Source organism: Miniopterus natalensis, chromosome 9, assembly GCF_054644295.1.
Source record: "Miniopterus natalensis isolate mMinNat1 chromosome 9, mMinNat1.hap1, whole genome shotgun sequence".
NCBI lineage: Eukaryota > Metazoa > Chordata > Mammalia > Chiroptera > Miniopteridae > Miniopterus > Miniopterus natalensis.
In genome coordinates this window covers 22,338,235-22,364,847 of record NC_142089.1, presented here as the reverse complement: position 1 = coordinate 22,364,847, position 26,613 = coordinate 22,338,235, and the positions used below count along the sequence as shown (strand labels likewise).

The following is a 26,613-nucleotide window of genomic DNA, read 5'->3' as shown; positions in this document are numbered from 1 at the left end:
AGCCACATTTGGTATTTAAAATTATAATAAAATTCAAAGTTCAGTTCCGTAGTCACACTAGCAACATTCCACACTGGCTACTATGTTAATCAGTGCAGATGTAGAATGATTTTGTCATCATAGAATGTTTTACTGGACATCACTGTAGAAGGAATGGTTGAAGGAATTGAGTATGTTTAATGTGGAGCAGAAAAGATTTAGTGGATAATGAAGACTGCAATCTAGGGCTGTCATGAGAGAGAAGACTACTCCTGTGTTGTTCAATTATAAACTCCAGGAAGTATGATTTTTTTGGCTTGAATAAGAGACTTTTAAAGTTTTACCAAAGTGGATTTGGCTCCCTTTTGAGATAGTAAACTCTCTCCTCTTGGAACTATTGAAGTGAATGCTATATGTCTATCAGATACTGGATACCTCTTTAGGTGAGAGGTTAGACTAGATCTCTAATGATGTGTCCTACCTTTAACCTATAGTCAGACATAACCAAGTCCCAGACCTGCATGAACATGCTTTCCCTTCATAACTTGGAAGACCAGTACCACCACCACCATGCCCACTTTAAGAGGAAGACCCTCTTGTCAAATTTCCAATTCCAAAACCTGACTGTCAAGGGTGAAAATTCTAGCTTTCCCAAACATTTGATGACAAGCATTTATCTTGATTTGCTTTCACTGTTTATTCTTTTGGTCTCTGTGGGGGATGCAATGCTCTCTGAGGGATGGAATTACTGGAATAGACTTTGACTAGGTGGGAAGGGGGGGAAATTGAGTCATGCCGAGTTTGAAGTGACACCAGTATCCTCTGTCAGTGATTTGCTGAAGAAAGAGGTGTTCCACCTGCTAGAACGAACTGTACGAACTCAGGACTGCCTTGTTTAAGGCTTTGCCCTCCCTCTGGTTGGCTCCTCCATACCTTTGCATTTCCCAACCAATCCATCCATCCAACCATAGACCAGCTCAGACAACAGCTCCTTGTAGACTTTCTCATCCTCTCAACTCCCGAGCATTAGTCTGTATTTTTGACATTCCCGCTCGTATCTCATACCGAGGCTACTTACGCTATTAATCTTCCAGCAACTGGAGGGCAGGCAGGGTCCGGGTCGGTTCCAGTTTTGTGCCCCAGGATTTCGCAGACATCAATAAATGTTGGTTTGGGCGAACACAATTGTCCTGGGTGGACAATCAATTTTTCCAAATGCCCAGAGAGCATCTCCCGTTGCGACGGCCGCAGGAGCTCCGAGGAAGTCACGAGAGCGGTGAGAAACAATGTGCGTGGCTGGGCAGCAACAAGGTGCGGGCTGGGGCGGAGAGCGGAGCGCCCGACTGGGCCACCCTCCTCGTGACTCCTTCTCCCCCCTCCTGGGTTCCTAGTCAGGTGATTCCGGACACGTGACGGCCACCACCTACCCTGCTGCTCCGAATGGCAGCTGGTTCAGCCAATGAGCGGCTGGCGTCGGAGCGGAGCCAATGAGAGCCGGGCTCCGAGGGGCGGGCCGCACGGCGGTGGCGGCTGCCGGGGGCGGCGGCGGCGGCGGCGGAGAACACGGGAGGCGGCGGCCTGGCTTGGCCTGGCCTGGCCTGGCCTGTCAGGGCGCGGGTGGCGGCGGCTCTAGCACCATGTCCCTGCCGTACGGGGCGGAGGAGACGCCTCTCGCCGGCAGTTACGGCGCGGCGGATTCATTCCCAAAGGACTTCGGCTACGGCGTGGAGGAGGAGGAAGAGGAGGCGGCAGCCGCGGGCGGCGGGGTTGGGGCGGGGGCAGGCGGAGGCTGTGGCCCCGGGGGCGCTGACAGCTCCAAGCCCAGGATTCTGCTCATGGGCCTCCGGCGCAGCGGCAAGTCCTCCATCCAGAAGGTGAGTGCGGCCGCGCCGCGTCCCTCCGCCCCTCCCGGGGGGCTCAGGTCGTCGCCGGCGGGAGAGGCCCCCCGAGGAGGGCGGCGGCCGGGGCTGGCGGGCCGGGCTGTCCCACCGCTCTTCTCTGAGGAGCGGAGCCCAAGGCGCGGCCCGTGCGAGGACCCCGACCTCTGAGTCCACGCCCAAGTCAGCTGAAGCCGAGTGGGTCCCCGAGTGCGAAACTGGCTGGCGGGAGGCAGGTGGCCGTGGCACCGCCCGGGACCTCCGCCTCCTGGGAACCAGCCCCTGTGCCTTTCACGAAACTGACCTGTTCCCCAGTTCTAACTTGGAGAACTTCACGGACTCCCTTCCCTGCCCCGTTTTCGTGCGCCCCACTCACTTCAGGTGACCTTAGTTTGCAGGGCTTCCCAGGTGAGCCCCGGGGAACAGCGTCAGAAAGAATTGTGATTAAGTCACTAGCCACTCGAATGCTGCTGCTTGTTACTAATACGAAGGAGATTTTACTGTAACATTATTGGGGGCTGTTATTCCACTTATTTTCGTACTTGTGGCTTGGCGTGTATACTTGGTGATATTACCCCTGACTGTGTGTGGTTAGGAAAATCTTCCGAGACCTTAAGAATATTTGCAGACCTATGTCCATTTGCTTTCACTTGGGGTCTATTAAGACCGAATGGAGGGCTATGCACTTTTTTCGTAAGGGGTATATAGAGGCACGTTTGCCCTGGTCATAAAACTCCAGATACCTGCTCTTTTGCCCTTTCTACTCGGTTGCAAAGGTCTATCCAAAATAAACCTTTCTGTGATAGTTGGTAGACAGAATGTTTTTGAAAAGTAGTCATCTTTCCAATTTACTGGATTGCTCACTTTTCACCTCTTCAGCAAGATTTGGGTACATTTATGGTAGGTTTTTAGCAAACTGATTGTAATCCTTTTCTTGTTACTATTACTGACCAAACCTTGGGAGTGACTGTCCATTTTTCTCTTCTAGAAAGTAACAGTGACAGGCAAATTAATTTTGTGTTAGAGTTGTCTAGATTGTGATTATTGCGATTCTTAACAATTACTTTTACCATTTTTCTCAGGGGTTTTGCCTGTCAATTCCCAACTCTCCTCTACCCCCCATATATCACTTTCTTCTTGGTATAATCACTGTCTTTTATTTCTTCCACACGACTGCAAACTCAGTGAGGGCAGGGTTCAGTCAGTTTAATTTCTGAGTATTCCCTAGAGCCAAATGTAGGCCTTCCAATAACTTTTCAGTGAACAAAACTTCTCTCACTTTAGCTATAAGCTTTCATAATATTACAACAGGTTTTTGCAGAATTAATACAATTCAACAGAAAAAAAAAATCAGTTGAGATGAGAGACAGTGCTACTGCTAGCATTGAATATGTTGCAGGGAAGATAGAAAAAATTTCAGCTCCAAAATAGACTGAGTGGGAAGTAATTTGGTATCTTAACGTTTTGTCAGAAGTAAAAGGATGGTGACTACCAATAGATACACCGTTCACTTTATACCTCTTAAAATTTTTGCTGTGGGGTCAGGTTCTTTAAATTACATTAATTCAGGGTAGAATTTTTAACTTTTGATACGAAGTTGAATAGTCATAAATTTGTCTTTCTTTTAACAGGTGGTGTTTCATAAAATGTCACCCAATGAGACCCTCTTTTTGGAAAGTACCAACAAGATTTATAAAGATGACATTTCCAATAGCTCCTTTGTGAATTTCCAAATATGGGATTTTCCTGGGCAAATGGACTTTTTTGACCCAACTTTTGACTACGAGATGATCTTCAGGGGAACAGGAGCATTGATATATGTCATTGATGCACAGGTAGTTAGGAATAATTGTTTGTTTATTTCTGTTCTCTGGTGGCAAAAGATGTAGAAACAAAGCAGAGTTGTTTATCTTCTTTGTCATGTGCTTCTTGCAGCTTATTTCTTTGCCAGTAGATTCCCTAGCAGTACAAGAGATGCAACTGTGCAGGTGCTTTGGGATCAAGCATGTCATTGTGCGAGTACAGAATTAGGAGATATGGTATATATCCTTGAGTTCTAGTAAATGAACTGCTTTCCACTTTTATTTGTTAATATAGACATTGCTGTACTTTATTAACTATTACAATAATGGTGTCACTCACTGAAAAGATATCATCAGTGCCTATAATGTAAGGAGGAATATGAGAACTGAGTAAATATTAAACTAAATAGTTTCCTTAATTGTCTAAATTGAGTTTAGCCCAATACGCATTTATTGGGGGCCTAGCAAGTCGCAGGCCCTCAGATAAATGGGACACATCTCTATCCTTAGGAAGCTTACTTTTTATAAGCTTGAACATTAGTTAGGAGTGCTTTCTGAGTGACAGGCTCTCTAATGGGTGCTTCCACATATCTGATCTAATTTATCTTTTACAATACTGTGAGGTACGTACTGTAATTCCAGTCTTATGGACAAGTAAACTGAGATCACAGAGTTTAAGCAACCTGCTTAAAGTTACACATCTAATAAATGGCAGAGCTGGGATTACTTTAAAAAATTCTATTGGGAAGAAATGTCCATTTCCTATTTCCTTACCTTATATTATCAGTATCAAATTACAAGCATTTACTTGGTAATTGAATTTTTTAATCTTGAGAGATTAAAGACCTATTTAGTGGTATAAGTTAATGTACTTGAATGTTTGCGTATTTATGAATAATTAGGATAATATATTTTCTGTGGTTGGGGAAAGAGGTTTTTGAGGCTTTCTTAACTCATTACTTGACTTTTATAAGATTTCTTTTTAAAAACTATTTTGTTCTGACTTACAGGATGACTACATGGAGGCTTTAACAAGACTTCACATTACTGTTTCTAAAGCCTACAAAGTTAACCCAGACATGAATTTTGAGGTTTTTATTCACAAAGTTGATGGTCTGTCTGATGATCACAAAATAGAAACACAGAGGGACATTCATCAAAGGGCCAATGATGACCTTGCAGATGCTGGGCTAGAAAAACTCCACCTTAGGTAACAACATGTGTGTTTGATATGGGAGCCCTGAAAAATGTGTCAATGTATTCCCATCTCTGTCATTACAACACATAGCTTTCTGTTACCGGTATATCCTTCCCAAATCTATAATGTTTTTGATCTCTTCTTTGTTAAATTCAAGCAGTTTTCAGATCCTGATGTTATTGAGAAGTTACTTTCCCACTTTTTTGCATTTTCCTGGAGGTTGAAGTCATGTGAAGTGTTTCCGTTGGCGCTTTTACAAATTCATCCCAAGAGGCTGGAGTCAGGCTGTTTCCTCATGGCATAAAACTGTTTTGGTACTCCCCTCTTGGTTTCATCCTTTTTATTTCCTCCTTACCTCAGTTCAAGGACTCTCTGTCACATTTGCTATAAATCTTTGTAGCTCGAGTTTTTACTGTATTTTTCTCAGTAGGAAGAGCCTTTTAAAGAGGGTATACATTCAAGTCTGGATTCGAATGTACCTTGTTTATGTTTTTTAAAACACTGTATGCTTTTATGAAACTCTAAAGTTTGGGTTAGGTGGGTTTATCCTATAAATCTGCTTAGGGCTGCTATTGAATTTGAAGAACTGATTCATAATTAAATACCATTAAGAAATAATTATTATCTTGTATTTTTTTGGTGTTATAGGTAGAAATGAGTGATAAGAAATACCCAAGAAAATGTTCTCTTGATGATATAAACAGCTGACGATATAAGCAGCTTAAAGGGGAAGCAGGGGAGGAGATACAAGTGTAGCTATTTCCTTATCCCTGGTCTGTTACGGTGACTTCCTTATAGGCTCCAGCCACCGCCATCCTTACCTGAAATATCCATACGGCCTCTGGCTCCAAGGCCTTTCCATTGTTCTTTCTAAGAAATCATATAGAAAATCTCATTGAGTTCTAGTTTACCTAGATTAAAAATTTTAAATATTTATAAGTAAATCATGTATTTTTAAAAAATCAGTATTTATAAGAGAAAGTTAAAGTGCCTCCCCATGAAATTCGTCAATCATATTTTTTGGGAATCCACTCTTAGTAATGGATTTTAAGCCATGATTGTCTTGTGTTCCCCAGTGCCCATGGGAATCCTTCTTATTCTCTACATTATGCCTATGGCCCTTTCCAGGGCATCACATTCCAGGGGTATACACTACCCCTTCCCCCAGTACTGTATAGAGCCCTAGGCCTTGCTAAACTCAGAATTCTGAATCAAACTTTTAATAATTACTAGCAGGCCTATGGATGAGACACCATTAGATTTCTGGTTTCCAGAAACTCGGTGTACTAAAATGCCCTGTTCTCCTTGTCCCTATCCACCTCCAAGCCTCACTGTCCCTGAGGGACCTTCTCATATTGCTAACCTTTTTGCCTAAAGGAAACACTAAAACATTCCTTTCACCTTAGTGCCTTTGGGAAGTCATCTTGGCCTCACCTATTCCGTTGTTCTCACGTCTAGAGTAGAGCCCCATCTTGCATAGGGTTAAGCTTTTAGGTTAGCTCCCTGAAAGTATCTTTAAATTACTTGTAAAGTATGATACACCCAATTCTGTGTTTCTGATTACTTACAAATGTGTCATGGATACAACTATATAATGAAGATTATATTCCCTGAGTGAAAAAGCAGACAGAATTGTCCGCACTGTTTAAATTGTTAAAGGCATGTATCTATTCTACCGCCCTCAAATATGTGTTTTGTTAAATATATAGATGATGCTTCTCCACTGTACATCCTTTAGGCTACCAGATTCCTGTCCCATTCTCTAAGGGACCCCAGTTGCCATCCTTCCTAATATGTTATTTACATACATTCTAAGCACCAGTTGTATTAACTTATTTATTCAAATATTTATGACCACTGTTTAGGGCAGTGGGCTTGCAGCTACAAAGAAGACTGACAAAGTCTCTGTCCTTGTGGAGCTTACATTCTGATGAATGAGAGCTCAAAAGCATTTATAAATGTACAGTGTAATTTTAAGTTTTTGTCAGTGCTATGGAAAAAAATTAGGAAAAAGGGGTAGAAAGCAATGGGTACAGAGACACTGTATTAGGTAGGGGGATCAGGAAAGAACTTTTTGAGGAGGTGACATTTTAGTAGAGACCTCAATTATATATTTATTTGGTAAATGTCACTTATCTCCTCTAGGCTTTCTCTTGACTTTTGTCAGTTATGAGCTTAAGAAACCAAGCTTTTTGGATCAAATTGCAAGGACTTAGGTGAATATTCAAGTTTCTCCATCTGAAAATGCTTTCCGGGTAGTACCTCAATTGCCTTTTATTTAAATGCAATAAAAGGGATGACACTGCATTTGTCATCTTAAACTATGGGAATGGTGGACAAGATAAAAAGGCTTTATTTGAATTTTCTGAAATCAAATGTTAAGAAACTTAACATTTTGTGTATTATAATTGTCACCAAACTTGAGATTTTTTTCAAATTAATCAAACTGTGTTGTTTTTCAGCTTTTATTTGACTAGTATCTATGACCATTCAATATTTGAAGCCTTTAGTAAGGTGGTACAGAAACTCATTCCACAACTGCCGACGTTGGAAAACCTATTAAATATTTTTATATCAGTAAGTGAGCTATTTAATTCATTATAGTTTCTGATTTCATTTTCATTGAATATATTTGTGTTACCAAATTCTCCAAAAAAGGGCCTGAATTTGAATCAAGTTGAAAGACTAATGACACACTTAACAGGTAAAATAAATAACGTTAAAAATGGCTTGAGTTATTTTCTGAATTCTTTTCTTAGTACTTATCCTTTTTGTCTTAAAAGGATTTGATGAAAAATTTCCTCATGCTTTTTTAATTTAAAAATATCTTCATGATATCTGTTCGCTGAAAGAAGTATAGTAACTGGAGAAGACTGGGTTTTGGGAATTTGGCTTAGTTTCTTCTCTGCTTTAATGGAGGTCACATTGAAAAATTGATCTTTTCCTTCTCTTACTAATTTTAGTATCTCATTTTACATTCATGTATTTTGAGAATTCAGCTTAATAAAAAAAAGATCTCCAATAAATTTAGTATTCATTCGTTATATTTTCTAAACATTACTTTGAAGGACTCAGTGTGTAGTGCTCTCGAGTTCTTTTGGGATTTGGGTTATGCTAGATGTTGACATCATGAGAACTGCCTGTTGCAATGTAGATTTTGCTGACAACATCAAAGAGAAAAGCTTTTTCAATACCTGACGTCATGAAGTCAACATCTGGCATAACTAATTCTTTTATGTTTTGCTAATGGTCATGTAAAGCCTTTCTGGTGGCAGGGTCATTCAAATCAGGGACTGGTCATTGTAACAAGAAAGGGTTATTGAAAATGTAGCATGGCTTGATTTTTGGAGGGGTTTTTTGGTTAATTTTTTTTGATGGTGTCTTACAAAATAATTCACTTAAGTGAAGAGGAGAGGGGAAAAACAAATCTGACTGACGGATGCAATTATTTCAGTAAGTCAGTAAGCCATAACAGAAATAATTTCACTTTTATTCTTTGGAAAACAGAAGTGCAACTCACCCCAGTACTACTTGGTTATTTTGGTATTGGGTTGTATCATTAACAGTGTCCTTGGATGTTCATCAATAATTCAGGATCTTTGATAAGCTGCAAATTGTAGTTCTTAAAAAAAACTGAACAAAACCTCCATTTTGTTTTTCCAAGAATTCAGGTATTGAAAAAGCTTTTCTCTTCGATGTTGTCAGCAAAATCTACATTGCAACAGATAGTTCTCCTGTGGATATGCAGTCTTATGAACTTTGCTGTGACATGATTGATGTTGTAATTGATGTGTCTTGTATATATGGGTAAGTTATGTACGTATTTCTGCAAGATCTCAGGTGGAAAACTACCATTTCAATTTGTCAGGGGGATTAATTTCTGAGTCCTCCAGCAAGTACTGTCTAAAGTGGACTTGTTCTGACCATAGTGCTTCAACCTGGAGCATGATTTCTCTCTAAGAGAGCTGCTGGGTCTTACTCCTTCAGAGAGGATGAATAGTTGAAAAAGTGTGACTAGAGCCAGACTTTCTCCTGCCATTATTTGGGGGTTTGCACTGCATCTTCTCACTTAGGGACTTAGCTAGATTTATGAAATATTAGATTAATTTATTTAAAACGTTCTGAGTAACAGCCTAATTTAACCTCAGGCTTTGTGGAATGAGGGATCCTTAAGGAAGTTGGAATTTTGGATGTCAGAAAGACTTATACATATAAAAATTTGACTTAAATATCTGAGTTTCCAGAGTAAATCTCTAAATTATAAACTCTTCCTTTATATAAATTCACCAAATGTTATACAGAAATTTATAAAAGCCAGCAAAGGTGTGATTTTGTACATTATCCCAGAGGATGAGTGAAGACTTTGTAGAATTGCTGTTACTTCAAAAGCCAATAACCTCTGTTGCCTCTGATAGCCCTGATTCCCTAATACAGCGATTTTCCCCCTGTGTGCCACAGCAGGACACTGGTGTGCTGCAAGAGACACACTGGTGTGCTGAAAAAAATTTTACCTCACTGTTTAGTCAGGGGCACTGACCTTCGATTGTCAAGTGAAAAAATGACAACAGCCAACACAACAGTAGCTGTCTGGTGTGAATGAATCAAAATTATACCTATCTTTTTTTTGTCAGATTGGCAAAAAATATAATACATTTTTTGGTGTGCTGCAGAATTTTAGTAATTAGTTTCTGTCTGACATGAGATGAAAAGGTTGTAAACCGCTGCCTAATCAACATCAGCACTCCCAACTTTCTGATGCTATAACATTGCCTTTGCTTTCTGATACCTGTGTCCTTTATCTTTTGTTCTCTGCCTCACCTAAACTCCTATTTTATTTCTCTGTCCCTACCCTTCACCTTGGTCTTTCTGCCTAATTTGTTAGTGTCTTTCCTCAATGGCTGCTGAGTAGGAGAATGCATTTGTCTCGCCTGTTCTTTACCTGTTTATTTCTGTCTTCCATTTCTATATTTCACTTTTGTTTATTACATGCTGTCCTTTGCTTTCTTTCCATAATGAAATGAAATGTCTGTTTATATTATTCAGTAAAATTTCATGTTTCCATTCCTAATTTTAAATATGGATGAATACCCCTGGCCAGTGTGGTTGAGTTGGTTGGGCATCGTCCTGTGCATCAAAAGTTTGCCAGTTTGATTCCTGGTCAGGGTACATGCCCGACTTGTGGGCTTGATTCCTAGTAGGGAGCATGCAGGAGGCAGCTGATCTGTGTTTTGCTCTTACATCAATGTTTCTTTCTCCCCCTCTCCCTTCCTCTTTTTCTAAAAATCAGTAAAAAAATCTTAAAAAGGATGTATAGAATATTTGCTGTTTCTTTTAAACAAATAAAAATTTTATAAACCAAATTTTTTTAATTAAAAAATTCAAATGTAGTTGTAAAGTTTCTTTTCAGTATAAGGTGCATTGTAAAATACATTATAAAGTATATTGTGAAAGAAAAATATCTATTATCTCATTAACACAATCTATGCATGAACTTTGGTGTGCTTTATTACAGTTTAATTTGCTTTTTTCTTGACGATTTACATTTTTTGAAGGGCAACTTCATATAGCAATTCTAGAATGACAATTCTAGTTTACTAAATGAAAGCTTTCAGACCCTGTACAACTCACTTTGCAGGCATCAGGATTCCACAGTATCTCTGATAGACTATTTTAGTTTTTTTCTTACTCTTCTCACTAATGGTAGTTTTTGTATTTTGGTCCTCCTTTATTTGCAGACTGTGTCAGTACAGGTTAGCATGAGGGAAGATTTGAGCCCGCTGTATTTCATGCATTTTAGGTAAATTAGATGAAGGTGTGAATCCATGGGATGCTGCATCAAGGTCTGGGAACCCTATACACCTAAGTGAGAATTTCCGTGCCAGTATATTTAAGCCAGTATTATTCTTTCTCAGAAGACATTGGGAAACTGGGTGGAAAGACTTGTCATTGTGCAAATGAAATGTGACAAAATACTTAGTTGGGAACCCTGTAATGAACAATACTTTCTTTTTAAAACAGGTTAAAGGAAGATGGCAGTGGAAGTGCTTATGACAAAGAATCTATGGCAATTATCAAGCTGAATAATACAACTGTCCTTTATTTAAAGGAAGTGACTAAATTTTTGGCACTGGTCTGCATTCTTAGGGAAGAAAGTTTTGAACGAAAAGGTAATTACATTTTAAAATGCTGTTTTTATGATAAGTTCTCTTGTCATAATTTCTTAGGTTTTTGAAAATGAGAAAAGAATACTGCAGTGTTAGACCAGCAGCTTTCTACCAGTGGGCAAGAGGCATATTGGTGTGCCAGAAGAATTTTTTTTTAATATGTTTTTATTGATTTTAGAGAGGGGAAGGGATAGGGATAGGGAGATAGAAACATCGATGAGAGAGAAACACCCATTGGCTGACTCCTGCATGCCGCTGCCCACTGGGGATGGAGCCCAAAACCCAGGTGTGTGCCCTGACAAGCAATGGAACCAATGACCTCTTGGTTCATGGGTCGACACTCAACCACTGAGCCACCCCGACCAGGCCAGAAGTATACTTAAAACATGCAATACCTGACTAAGTCAGGGGCACTGACCTCTTTCCCTTAGATTGTAAAATAAAAAAAGGCCAACAGCCAACACAACAATAGCTCTTTGGTGTGAATGCATCAAAATTATACCTATTTTTTTTTGGTCATATAGGGAAAAAAAATGTATTTTTCTGTGTGCTGCAGAATTTTAGTAACTAGTTTATGTGTGCCATGAGATGAAAAAGGTTGAAAACCGCTGTTAGATGATTAAAAGCTCTCAAACTACTTTTGTCCCTTCCTTTCCATGTATAGTTAGACTTACTCTTTCCTTGTTTTGATCTTCTGTTTTAAATCAAGTTTTTTTCCCCAGCCTCTTTTATTTTGGGTCTTTTCAATAGCTATTTGCCTGCCATTTGGCTTCTGCCTGAACCAGTTTACTGAGATGATTCTTTCAGAGGTGACCAGGTTACCTCCTTGCCGCATTCGGTAGCTGCTTCGGCTTTCTGAAGCCTCTTTGGCCTTCTGAAGCATGTGCCGCTGTCAATCCATCTTTACTTGAAGCGTCCTTTCTCTGCTTTGCTAAAGCTGAACCCTCTGGGTGGTTTGATGCATTTTTTTCCCTGACCGCCTCTCCTGCTGCTTCTGACTGTTTTTCTCGGTTCTGAGTGTTCTTCAGAGTCATGTCTTTGGCTCTCACTTCTCTTGTTCTCCGGGTCAGCTCACCCAAGCCATGGCTTCGGTTAATGTTCTCTGTGTGGTTGATTGAAAAATTCACATCTGAAGCCCTCACTTGGGCCCATCTTCCTGCCCCGTGTTTGGAGCTTAAATATTTGATTGTTATCTGCCCATGGTGTTGAAAACTGTTGAACATTTTCCCCGCTGTTTTGCGGCCCTCCTGGCCACCCTGCTTCTGTTATTAGTTACGACATTTTTTTGGTGTCCAAGCTTAGCTGTCTTGTAGTTAGGTAATCGTGTGGTGGTGTTGCCGAAGGGGCTCTTGCAGATAAGAGGCCATTTAGTGTTCTCTTTTTTCCATTCTTTTCTGTATTGCTTACATTGAATTTTCACCAAACCATATAATTTGTTTCTTGGAACTTTTTCTTGGGTTTTCTTTTTATTCCCACTGTCAGTGACTCCTGTGTAGGTCCTCATCCCTCCAGGCTCTTGGTGCAGCAGCTTCCTATTTGGGGCTGTGCATTCAACATATAGAGGTGGGCAAAAGTAGGGTTACAGTTGTAAGTACACGAAACACAGTTTATTCTTGTATTTTAATTTATTAATTGTATTATTTCCATACAAACAACTATAAACCTACCTTTGCCCACTCCTGTATATATATAGAAGGCTTGGTATGTATCATCTTTTATTCCAAAGGAAAACTAGAATTCAGAAAATTACTTAGATTATTACTTATGGATCTGTAATAGCTCTCTGTTACTGTGACAAGTCCATGCTCTTCTGTCTGATATTTTAATGTTAGTTAATATTAAATGATTAATATTTTATTAATGTTAATATTAATGAATTATTTCAGATATGCATAACTTTTGGGATAAAACAAAAATGTTTGTATTTCTTTGAGCTTAAGAACTAAAACATGACAAATACATATATGTCCTCTGTGTCTTCTGTGTATTTCTCAATTGTAATCCCCTCCTTTGCACTTGTAGTGTTTTATTTTTCCTGTGCATGATTTATTCTTTTACTTCTCATCTATCTATAAACTGTATAGAGTATAAATGATGTGAAAATGTAAGTAGTGTCTTCTGCAAGATTGTTTTTGAGATTTAACCATATTGATAACATACAGCTCTAGTTCACTCATTTTCACCTCCACACTGTATTTTATAGGTTGAGTATGCCACAATTTATTTTATTGTTGCTGGACATTTGGACTATTTTTAAGATTAAAAATAATTTTGCAACAAATGCTCATGAACAAGTTAGCCTTTGTACATGTGGAGAATTTCTCTAGAGTATGTGTATTTAGGACTGGAAATTATAGAGGACATAACATCATCTTTATTAGAAATTGCCCTCCAAAGTGGCTTTAACATTTTCACCCCTGACAGTACTGTGTGGGAGTGCTTGATAATGTTTGATATTGTTAGACTGTTACTGTTAATCTGGTAGATATGAAACAGCATCTCATTTGGCTCTAAGTTTTGCTGCTTTTACTAGTTAGAGCAAGCAATTAATTACCTTTTTATGCCTGATCAGGTTTCTTCTTTGGTAATTTATCTCTACTTATTCCTTTGCTTTTTTGTACTGATTTTTTTTTGTACTGTACTGTATTTTTTTTTTTTTTACTTCTTTATTTTTCTCCATTCTAATATTTAAAAATTATTTTAAACTCTTGGTTATGGAAATTTTCAGATATATACAAAAGTAGACCAGCACAATGACTCTTCATGTACCCATCTCCCTGCTTCAGTTATCAGAAAGGGTCAGTTTTGTTTTTTGTATGTCCTTTTCCCAACTAAATAATTATATTTTACTCTTTTGTTGTGAAAACTGTCAGACATGTTTTAAAAAGTAGAGAAACATAATGTAATGAACCCCTTTTAATCTATCACCCAGATTCAGCATCAGAATTATAGTCAATCTTATTTCATTTCTGTACTTCTTTCCCTACTAGGTTATTTTGAAGCAAATCTCTGACATCAAATCACTTTGTATAGATTTCAGCAGGTACCTCTAAGAGATAGTACTCTTTTTTTTTTTTTAATTTTTACTTATTTAATTTTTTTTATGATTTAAATATATCTTTATTGATTTCAGAGAGAGGAAGAGAGAGGGGGAGAGAGAGAGAAAGAAACATCAAGGATGAAAGAATCATTGATCGGCTGCCTCCCACACACCCCCAACTAGGGATCGAGCCTGCAACCCGGGCATGTGCCCTGACTGGGAATCAAACCACGGTCATCTGGATCCTAGATCAATGCTCAACTGCTGAGCCACGCCCGGCCAGGCAGAGATAGTACTTTTTCAAACGTAACAGTATTACTATCAAAACATGTAAACAAATTAATAATGATTTCATAATATCATCAAATATCGGACCTGTGTTCAACATTCCCCAACTGTCACTTTTATTTTACCATTTGCACAGAAGTAAATTTTAATGTAGTTGAACTTATCAAGACTTTTATAGCTTTTTTCCTGAGTCTGAAGGACCTTCTTAATTTGGCTCTAATCTACTTATTTAGACTTTGTTCGCAGTATTTCCTACCAAGAATTCTCTGTCCCTCTCTCCAGGCAGACTAGTTTCTTTCCCATCTTTCACCTGTGCCATGTTCTGATTGCCAGCTTCCTGCTGTTGTCTTATAATTGTGCTCCTCTTTCCTACCTGATGAAATCTTGCCAGTTTCCCGAAAGTTCTGCTTCATCTCTGAAGTTTCATTGGCTGCTTTTGCCCTGCACTTTACTTTCCCTCCGTTGGACTTCTTTCAATTTTGTAGTCACTTTAACACCAGATTGTTTTGATTTGTTTCTTGTGTGTCATCTTTAGGTCCCAATATCCCCGAGAACATAATTGCTTTCCTTTCTGCTCTGCCATTCTTAGCACCAGCTTCTATTCTCAAGGTCACCTCATGGTTTGGAATGGCTCCAGGAGCTCTAGCGTTTTACCCATATTCCAGTTGTTAAGGAGGAACGGGGGTGAGGAAAGAATACAGCCTTTTTTTTTTTAAGGAGACTTCACAGAAGTCCCACACACTTGCACTTACCTCAGTGGCCAGAATTGGACATGTGGCCATACATAACTGCAAGGAAGGCTGGGGAGTGTGATGTTTCAGCTGAGCACCAGTATGCTTTTTCAAAATTGGGGTTCTGTTTCTGAGGAAAAAGGGGGAAAATGGATATATAGTGGGCAACTAGCCATTTCTTTCAGAAATAGAACTCTGGTTGATCAGAATCTCATTTGGAAGCCAGTTCATAAAACAGGTGAAGAAGGAGCTTCCTCGCCCGAGGAGGGGTACAGGCTGCCTGAGGCTCTGCTGGGCACCTCCCCAGTACCTCCCAAACCCCAGGGCTCTACTAGATAGTTTGCCAAACTTCAAAGACATGTAAAAGGAAAAGCTTGATAATTTAAAAAGTATTTTACTTTCATTTTAGATTTTATTGTAAATTTTCTTAGCAATTCCTTTATTTGTTTAATCTGTCTACTTCCAGGCCCCAGAGGTAATCAGTGTTAACAATTTGGGCATGTTCTTAATTTGTTTTTGGCACAGGGAGTTCCTCATTTGGATGTATGTTTTTTAATAAATATCAATTATTTTTTTTCTGTCATCAAATATTTCCTAGTAGATAATTTCACAGTTGACATTCAGGAGGACTGATCTTTATTTTTTCTCTTGCAGGTTTAATAGACTACAACTTCCACTGTTTTCGAAAAGCTATTCATGAGGTTTTTGAGGTGGGTGTGACTTCTCACAGGGGCTGTGGTCACCAGACCAGTGCCCCCAGCCTGAAAGCATTGGCACACAATGGCACACCGAGAAATGCCATCTAGCCTGAATTCCAGTGGTCGGGGCTCTGCGCCAGCTTACTCTTCACTCCAGGGTCAGATACCATGTGCTGCAGGACATGGGAGTTGCCACTTGTGGGAATCTGGTGCCTGTCACACTAGAGACGAGGAATAAAGTTTCTCATTTGGATGAAAAACACTTCAACCAGTGGTCTACAACTGAATCTACTATTTCTTCTTTTTAAAAAATGACAAAAAAGAATTCTAGAGACCACAGAAATCAAGTGTGTGTTTCTCTTCTGTGGGGTCCTACTTTAAGTAGTTGGGATATTTTGGACCTGGAGATAACACCACTTTTACCTGTCCTTACCAGGGAATGTTGTCACCATTTACCAGTTGAAAATAATAGAACTGAGTTTTTATATGCTCCACTTAAGTTTTCAATTGAGTAATCTAAAAATGCTGCCTTGCTTAAGTTCTAACACTGCCTCTCAGATTTCAGCTTTGGACATTGCATACCTAAGACCTTTTAAATGCATTTGCCTGCTAACTCAGAAGACGCGTGGTCTGACTGCAGCAAAGGACATTTCTGTATTTGTTATTGAAGAAATGAGAAATTTTTTGTTGCATCAGGTCAAGGGCAAGGTTCAGCAGTGGAAGCACTGAGGAAAAAATTTTAAAACAGAAGAAAATTTTTGCAACGGTGTTTTGGGTACCACATATCTGGGTTTTTTCTCCTGCATAAAATAAACGATCATGATCAATGTAACAAAGGGAATTTAAAAAAATTGTTTTCCCCACAATCTCCTTCTTCTAGGGAGGAACTCATTATGTCATTGAAATATTTAACTCATTTTTCTTTAAACTTGATACCAGCAGCTATGTACCTTTTATTCTAAGCTGTCTAGATTCCTTAAGTATTGCTATTTTGTTGACCATGAATGGCTATATAGCACTGGTCCCCTGGGAGTTGGAGAGAGCACATGGCGTCAAACGTGTGTTGTTGAACATACTTCGTCTTCAGTATTCTGACACCAAGTGTCACCTGTGGTACTTCCTTTGCCTAGCATATTCATAATTTTTTCTTTTTGTTGTTTGGTTGATACCCTTTCTGTTAATCTAAACTTACATATTATTATTACTTCACATGCCCAGTAGTCATTTATTCCAAAGCCACTGGACCATTTGAGTACATAGTGCCACTGTTGAGAAATGTGTATATTCAGGTCTGTAAACCTAACAGTGTGACTCGGAGTGCTTCCCGCAGATGACTCTGACTGCTGAGCATATACATGGACCACGGTGATATCCAAAAGAAAAGTGCTTTATATTTATAGATTATTTCATCGAACTATATAAAATGGGTATCAATAAATGTATTTACACCAAAATCAGTTTTTTTATTTGCCGAAGATATGAGAGGGTGGGGTGATAGAACATTGGGTTGTCCCACTCTATCATTTTATCATCCATTTCCTTTCCCTTGCTGCCTCATGGTTAACATGTCTATGTTTCAGGACTTCAAGTTTTGTCCTGATGCAGGAATTTCATGCCTTATATCTAGACATCTCTCCTGGGCTGTTTCTACTTGGAATAGGAGGTCTAAGCCCAGGTGAAAATGGTTTTTTAGTTGTGTTTCATACCAACAAATCTCACTTATGGTTGGGAATATCCAGGGCCTGTCATAATTGATGTGTTATATCCAAGCTAGGAAGGAAATGAATTAAGTAGAACACCATATAAAAAAATCTGTACCGATTCCAGCTTGTTATTTCTTCCAGTTCCTGATATACTCATTATTGACACTTAAGTGTCAGTTAAATCAATGTTTATCTCTATAGATGCTTATATAGTTAGGTTGGTCTAAACTGATTGGAGTAAAAAGTATACATCAGCTTATAGGAAGGAGGAAGGTTGAAAGATCTTTTACGCTTGGGCTGCTTTAGAAGTTCAGTTTTAAACATTTGAAGTAGAAGTCACAGAAACAGCCCTGGCTGGTATGGCTTGGTTGGTTGGGCACTGTCCTGTGCACTGAAGGGTTTCCGGTTCAATTCCTGGTCTGGGCACATGCCAGGGGTTGCAGGCTCAATCCTCTGTGGGGGGCATGTAGGAGGCAGCCAATTGGTGTTTTACTCTCACGTCAGTGTTTCTCTCTCCCTCTCCTTCTCTCTCTAAAAATCAATTTAAAAATCTTAAAAAATCACAGAAACAGATTGGGGGAAAAAAACACCCCAGAATACTATCATGTCCTGTACTCTTTTTCAAATGATGGAAGCTAAGTCCAGAGGATTAAACAGCCTTGTCTTAGGGTTATGGATGGTGTGACTGTATAACTGAAGCTCCAGACCAGGGTACTGCTGAGAGGGATGCCAGCGCAATAGGTGTCAACTGCACTGTCGGGTAAACCAAAGGTGGCCGGGTTGGGCCTGTGCTCCAGATCTCGCGGCTCAGTGCTGCCTGCTTTTACCCTTAGCCTCAGGCTCCCATTGGTTAAATCGAGGTAATGTCTCTAGATGAGTGTAACATGGCACATAGATGCTCAAGAAATATTTTTTCACCACTATGGAGAAAATTATAAATTCAGGGAGTGATTAAGGAGAAAAAGGGTGAAATAGAAATAAAGTGAATGAGGAAAGGGGACAACTCAGGAAAAGGGGAATGGAAGAATCTTATTAAATTATCAAGAAGGATTTGCCTTCCCAGCTGGTGTGGCTCAGTGGTTGTGCATCGCCCCATGAACCAGGAGGTTGCTGTTTTGATTCTGGTCAGGGCACATGCCCAGACTGTGGTGTGCAGGAGGCAGCCGATAGATGTTTCTACTTTCTCTGAAATCAACAAAAACATTACATATATATATATATTTTAAAAGAAGGATGTGCCTGATATGTTTTGCATCCCAATGGGTGTTTATGTATACCAGGCTGCTTCAGAGAGAGCTAAGACAGATGGTGAAATAAAACCTTTAAAATCTTTTGCAGCAGGGTGTTTCAGCTTTTTCACACACCACACTCTCTCCTGTTCACACACATTCATGTAGACATGCATACACATGCACATAAAGTATATACAGACATATAAAGATGCCCCAATATAGAATACTCAAGGTATTTGTGAGTTGTGTTAATTCTAGATTTTGAGTTCTGACCTTATACAGAGAAACAAGTGATTTTAAAGATAAAATTTTGATAATTACAAACTTTGTAGTTGGGGAAAGCAATGTGTGTGATTTGTGGACTTTGTTACAGTTTTTGTCCTAATGCTGAAAGCTCCTCCAATTATATCCAAAAGTGAATATCATTATTGTTTTCCATCTAAGCTAGTAAAGTAACTTTAAACACTCCCCGTTCCCTCCCCAGAGACCCCAAAGGGAATGTAGGCAGCAAACAGTTGCACATAGCTGGAGTATATTTCTGTTAATAGTATCTTCCTTAAACTGCTCCTGTAGAGTTGGGAGACTGTGGACGTGAGCATAAGGAGGGACCAATGATTCTGGGTGGTTTATGTGTGTTACCTTATGCAATTTTCACAATACCTCGTGAGGTAGGTGTATGTTCCTATTTTGCAGATGGGGAAACAGTCCAAGAGAGTCTCAGTTGTGAGTGGTGTAGTTAGAATTGAAATCTATGCAGTTTGATTCTAGAACCTTTATCCTTAAACTGCCACTTGACCTGTGCTTCCTGAGTAGGGGAAGAGGGTTTGCTCATGGGATGCTTTGCAGAAAATTTCAATAGTTAAATTTTGTAAACAGCATTCTGTAGTCTCTTGGAGATTTACAATGTATAGTCAAATATTAAAGGTTCTGCAATATTTGAGAAGACCTGCAATAGAGAAGTTGACCTTGGCATCTCATATATCCCATGTTCCTAAATTTATTTCACCCTTTATGAAATGCCTATTCAAGCAGCATATAGTAAGTATACTACAGGACACTTTACGGAAATGTTTTCAGTGGGATCAGAAGTATGATTCTGATTCCATTTCCCAAGTGTCTTAACACGACCTTCAGCGAACTGGTTCTAAGAGAAAAGCTTATGTTTTTCCACAATTGAGCTTAGTAGCTCATGCTGTTTCTTGAGCCTGGAATCCACTTCCCTTGGCCTATAGAAATTCTATTATCTTACTAAGCTTAGCCTAAATGCCACATCTTTCACAAAAGCCCTCTGACCACTCTCCCTTTTTCTACCTCTATTCTCTTTCCCGCCCAAACCTTGCCAGGGGTGGGTCTGTTCTCTGCTCAGGACCTGTCCTTATAGGTAGTGATGGGGAAACCATATTATTTTGTTACTCTGTGGCACTTCCTCAATATCTCATGTTGAAGAAAACCCATGCTCGTTTGAATTGTCTCTCATTGCAGCTTTGATGTGAAGGCAGGGCCCTGTTTGGCTGTAGTGTCCAATTCCTTAGTGTTTGACCTCTAGGTGGTGGTGTTGTATCATTTAAACATGGCTCTAGCTCTCTGGCTTCTGCATGCTGGCTCTGTTGTGAAAGTTGAAATTGCCTGTATCACCCAAATGTACACCTAACTTAGAGACCCAAAGAATTGCTGACGTTGTTTCCCCTGAAATAATATTCAGGGCTGATTTGAGACATTTTATTGGAACAGGAGCAGTTTGCGAGTTTCCCTTTTTGTATATCTGTTAGCAGCTTTTTAACAAAGAGTTGGAAAGAAAGAAGGTCATAACATCCTTTGCTTCATGGGTTACAGGTTGCAAAGGCCTTAAGAAGACCACTCTATCCACACTCCTATAGCGGGCGAGCTACTTGCTCCCTAGACCATCTGTTGTAGATGTATGTGCTCGTAAATGCTCCCAAGGAAGGAAATGCCACATGTTTGAACAAAAATATCTGCTCTCACCACTCTCCTTTGCCTCAAATAAGGTTTGTTGTAATCATTTCACACTTAAGTGTTAAAATATTGCAAAGGAAAAGGCCGCAGCTCATTATTCGTCCATGGACACTTGTTTTTCTTCTAGAGCCATATCATCTCTTCACAATCCCCAGTTTGACTTTGTTCTGCAAAGATAAATTTTAATGTAAAAAGAACTAGATACATCAGTGCATCTTCAGAGCTTGTTAAAATGTAATTGAGAAAGTTGCAAAAGGACAGTTAAATTGAAGAACTGAGTGGAAGGAAACTAGTAGGCACCCCATCCCTCCAATTCCAAAGCTCCTGTTATTACCAATGTGTTGCCCTAAAAGTACTGCAACTTCTACTTTAAGATGCTTACACTATTATTTACACATAAGTTCTTAGTTTATGAATTCTCTTGTAAAAAATCTGCACAGTGCACACAGATAAAATCACCGAGGAATCTTTACTCCTTCTGTTGTCCAGTCCCCAGCTCACTTTTGCCGGCGCCAACGCCGGCCGTCGCGAGCCTCCACCTTTCTTCGTCCTGTTCTTGTGCTCCTCTCGCTGTTTCCTTGAGGTCATCCCCTTACAGAGACTGTGTCTTACAAGTCTATGTTTGGTTCATTTTTCTTTTCATAGTCCAAGGAATCATAAATCATGCCAAGGCCAGTTGTCTTGCCACCACCAAAATGGGTTCTGAATCCAAACACAAAGATGACACCTGGTGCGGTCTCACGCATCTTGGCTTTCTTTTCCCACATTTCTGCCTTAAGTACTGTTGTTTTCTCAGGATGAAGGACATCAGTGACCATTTGTTTCGGCTGAAGTCACCTATTGGTCGTGAACTTCCTGGTCTGGATAGTTACTGCATCGTTCGCGATGGTGGCCAATCTTCAAGCAGCCAGGGAGGAAGAGAAGATCCTTATACTTTAATACTTTTTTAAAAGTCCTCACCGGAGGATATGCTTATTGAATTTAGAGAGAGGAAGGGGGAGAGAAAAAGACTGATGTGAGAGTGAAACATTAATTGGTCGCCTCCCATACACGCCCCGACCAGGGATGGAACCCGCAACCTAGGTAGGTGCCCTGACCTGGAATCAAACCCACAAGATCCTTACACTTTGAAAAAGCATCTTTTGAACTAAAGTGATCAAATCTCAGAAGATTAATTTGATTTACTATAACATAGCCTGCAGAACAGACAGAAGCTTAGGCTATAAATGGAATATTAATCATATATATATATATATATATATATATATATATATATATATATATATATATATATATATTTTAAAGAGAGGTGCTGGTGCACTCATTTTGGTAAATTGTAAATATTCCTTCTTTTATTTCCATGTCTTTCTCTGGTCTCTATTCAAATAGGCATCTGAGCTTTGTGTTCCAGATAATCAGTCAGCTGAGAAGGGACTGTTAATTTATTTGAGCAAACTGGACCTATCTTATTCTGAAAAGCAGTGCTGGAACTCTCTGCACTAGGCCTTTGTCCCAGAAAAGGCATTGGCTTCACAGTTTTGGGAGATGAACTGAGAAGTAGGCTTATAGCCCCACCGACCATTTCCTTAATACCTGTCTTACTTTGGAAATAGAGCCGTTTGCCATTTCCGTGCTGGGAGGTGCCTTTTTGCCGGACTGTAGCTCTGCCTGGTTAGCTGTCTAAGACTGAAGGCTCTTTGGGCTCTGTTTCCTCACTGCGTGGCCTCTTGGCAGTCTACTGGTAGAGGTAGGCAATTGAGAAGGGCAGGCTACTTAGCAAAAAGGAGCTCATTTAAGCGTCAGGGGTCACTGGATCTCAGTGGAAATGCTCTTTGGACAACTCGAGCGATGAGGCTGGATGAGGGGAGGAAGGCGGAGCTGAAGACTGGGCTAGCACCCTGAGGGGACGGGGCAGGACTTTGGGGAGGCCGTGGTCAGTCAATGGAAGGAGGAGAGCTGGGAAAGAAGTCAGAATGATATTTGCAGTGAGAAGAGTACCAGGTATTCTGTGAACTGTGAGATATATGTTCACCAAGCAGAGATCGGAAGAATGAGAGCAAGTAAGAGACCTTGATTTTGCCTGGGAGGACTGGTGACGTTGAAAGGCTTCCAAATTGGAGATCTGGGCCAATTTATATTTCTGCAGGCCCTTGACTCTCCTCTTCCAATGGATTATTAAGTCCCCAAATTATTTATTTGTGATTTCTTTCTAATCCAAGGTAATGGTTATAGGAGTGCTTGTTTAACTGATACTCTTTTTTATTTTACCCCATCCAGGCTGGACCCTTACCACATTTTATCTCAATTCTTACAGGAGTCTTGGCTTGTCTCTTAGATTCTCTTTGTTTTCAAAATCTGGACTGGCCTAGAATATAATAGTATTATTTTTGTTATAGTAATTATTGGTATTATGATATTTGAGTGCTTACAACTTGCCAGCCATTGTGTTAAGAGCTTTACTTGTGCCTTCTCATGTAATTCACCCAGTGTCATGAGGTTGGAGCTATTTTGTGGTCCATTTTACATGAGAAAACTGAGGCACAGAAAGGCTAAGGAATTTGCAAGAATGTATTACTAATTATTGGCAGAGCTTGCACTTAAAGTCCCATGTGTCTGATGCCAGAGCAAAGATCTGCCTTCTTGGTAGTAGCAGAGCTCCTTGGAAACTGAATCTACTTAAGGAGGAGGGATAATGGCTACATGGGGACTCTGAACAGCTTGCCCCAGGATTCTTCGAGAGTAGCTGCAGACACCCATTGTGGCAGAGGCAGGATATATGTTCACCAAACAAGCTTCCTGTTCTTCTTGGGCACAGGGATAACGTTTTCAGCTTCATTTGCAGTTAGGGATGGCTATGCGATTGAGTTCTGGCGAATAGAATGTGAGTGGAAGTGATGCACACCACTTGCAGGCCTAGCCCCTCAAACCCTCTCATGTATAATCCTTCATGCATGATCCTGTCTCTGTCCACCAGATTGCTGCCCACGCTCACAGCAACACTGTCGCAAATGCAGAGCCTTGACATGGAAGGAACCTGGATTCCTGGATCACACTGTGGAAGGCTGATCTGCTGACCAGAAACGCTTGTATTTGACTGTTACTTAAGCAGTAGGTAAATGTCTCTGAGGTGAGGTCTTTCCTGTGATGGGCTTTATTTTTTTTATAGCAGCTGGTGTTATCCTAACTTAACACCTATCTGTGATATGGTCATGATTCTTGGCTAGGAGCTCAGGCAGGTAGGGAATGTCAAAGAAAATAATCTCTGGAAAGAAGTGAACCAGAAAGATCCAGTTTTCATGGCCAGTTGCAAAATACTAAAAATATCATCTCCTTTCAGGCCAAGGAGATGATAGTGACTACAGAATTTGAACTGAGGTTTGCCGGATACTCTTCAGGGCAAACTTCTAATTCAAGGAGTTCACTGTGTGACCCTAGGGATCAGTGGATAGACTAGAGGTTCTGAGAGCTCCTGAATTTGTGTGCAAAGTTACATGTACCAACTGGACAGAGGGAATCCGGCTTTTCTCTGTATTTCTCCAAGGGGTCTGCACTCAAAAAGGTGAAGGACCAGTTTTGAATCTGAGCACAAACCACTCAGGAAACATATTTAGATCAGAAATGAAAAACTTCATTTGGCCGAATGTTCTGGATTTTACATTTTTTGTGTGTGTATAGGGTTTCCAAACTTCCCCCTGGTATGTGTAAAAACTAAAAAAGGGAGAGCTTTTCTTGAAACCCATACATTAGCATATGGTACAAGTGTCAGTGAGCAAGTAAAATAGTCTGGGCGAGGGAAATCATGAATATAAAATGCACTTGTCTTGTGGTCAAGTAGCACATTAGGCCAATAGTCTTCCGAATGAAAGCAAGCGTAGATCGTGGTTTACTGTCTGGCCTGCCAGCTTCCTCTTCTATGTCAGAAGTGCCCTCATCCTTCAAATCCCTTGGTGCTCCCTCCTCTAACGAGCCTTCCCTGCTCCTGCTTTTCCTTTCTTGATCTTACTTCTCAGTGAGACTCCTGGCCCACATTCTGGTTCATCTCATCTCCTCTTAATTACTCTACGTGTATAATGAAATCCTGCAAGGGCCATCACTAGGCCTAGGCAGGGTCTGTGCATTTTGCACGCAGCAGGGCTGCTCCGAACAGGCACGCACAGTACATTGCTGTGCTGGGGAATACTTGGAAAAATGTCAACGGCAGGACTGGGAGATACAACTTCTGACCCGTGAAAGACTTCTGAGGAACAGTGATGTCGGGCTTGCCGTGGGTGACCAATATTTACTGGTGGTCTGCTCTGAGCCAGGGTCCAGGCCAGATGTTTATTCATTTACTGAACAAATATTTATTGAGTACCTACCGGGTGCGAGGCTCTGTTTAGGTTCTGGGGAGCTATCAGTGGGTAAGACAGCACAGTCCTTGTCACTGTAGTGCGGACCAAACTCCGTCTTCACAGACGCCAGCGGGCAGGCGGAGGACAACGGAGACTTGGGAAGCCAGGTGGCCTGGCTGCCCTGAATCGCAGCTGGTAAGCCAGTGCCCTGTCCGGACGCCAGCTTTCAGCAGTTTGTCAACGCAGAGAGAGTGAGGGGGGGAGATTTGAAGGATATTAGAGGCAATTTAACCAGGAGTTCTGTTTATTGCCCTTTTTAAAAACCTAAGAATGAAAAGCTTTATGTCAAAATGTACTATACACAAAACAGGAGAAACCCTTAGGAAAAATGTTTGCAGATGTATAATAGAAAAGGTTAATATTCTTAGTACAATTTCACAGATCAGTAAGAAATACACTCCAAAATAAAATGAGGAAAAGATATCTGTGTGTGACACACGCAAAGTAGAAGAGGCCAATAACATGAAAAACCTTAAAACCTCGTAAGTAATAGGAAAACACATATTAAAATAACAATGGGCTTCCCTTTCTCTATCAAATAGGCATTTTTTTCGAAGGAGGATACTTCTTGCAGATGAGAGTTCGAGAACAGGATCGTTCACACATGCTTTCCCAATCAATTTCAGGACGCTTCAGGACTGATTGATTCATGTCCTTTAACATTGGAAAAGTCTCTTTTTATACCTCTTTAACAGTGATTTCCAATTTTTCTACAGTGACTATGTGTCCTTTTTAATAATTAACAATATACTGATATGTATTTTAAAGAATCTTGTGAAAATCGAAGGGAGAAGAGGAGGAGCTGCCTGTTGGTTTTTAACACGCAGGGGCGTGTGGCCTTAGACGCAGAGCAGCGGGCGTATTTATTGTCCGCAGTTTCTGTCACGTCGGATCGCCCCCCTTTTGTGCGCCCCCACCTGGCCCAGCTGCGCCTCTCTTCCTTGCGCTCCCAGTCAGGGCCTGATCACCAAGCCCTCCGGTTCTCCGAGCGTGGCCTGCGCCGTTTCTGGTGGCACTGCGCCGTTTCTGGTGGCACGTTGTATGCCTTTACAGCAGTGGCCCTCTACCCTGCCTGCACGCCAGAACCACTCGGGGTGCTTTTAAATAATAGGGATACCAGGTTCATCCAAAACCAATTGAATAAAGCTGTCCCATGTGACTCAATGTCAGTGCTGTTGAGACCCACTGGCCTGTAGGCTGGATCCAAACCACAGCCAGTTGTTTGCCCAGGCTTAGGTCATGCGACATAGTATATAGGTTTGTTGAATTGACTTAAATACGTTTCGTCTCCCAGTTCCTCAAGCACAAAGAATTCTGATTTTGTTACTCCTTCTTTGTGCTTTTTGATGTGTCGAACAGAGACACGCAAGAGGTGTCAGATGTCTGTGAGTTTGTACACCATTTTTTCTTCTTCTAAATTCCTGGGTTGTGCTTGCTTCAAGTATCTACAGTTAGTACCAGGTTTATTGTAAAAATTTCAAAGCAAGATGAATTTTGATTCACTTGGTTAAATAAATATGTTGTATTGCACTACTT

At 40.4% G+C, this 26,613-nt stretch overlaps 1 protein-coding gene across 1 annotated transcript; it reads left to right on the top strand.

Moving 5' to 3' along the window:
- The first annotated feature begins 1,559 nt into the window (after positions 1–1,559).
- RRAGC (Ras related GTP binding C) lies at positions 1,560–17,231 on the top strand. The gene is made up of 7 exons (XM_087820319.1): positions 1,560–1,853; positions 3,488–3,691; positions 4,669–4,868; positions 7,319–7,433; positions 8,521–8,663; positions 10,875–11,023; positions 15,734–17,231. Exons 1-7 carry the CDS (start codon positions 1,617–1,619, stop codon positions 15,883–15,885), a joined length of 1,200 nt encoding a protein of 399 aa, XP_087676445.1. The 5' UTR covers positions 1,560–1,616; the 3' UTR covers positions 15,886–17,231.
- The last annotated feature ends 9,382 nt before the right edge of the window (positions 17,232–26,613 follow it).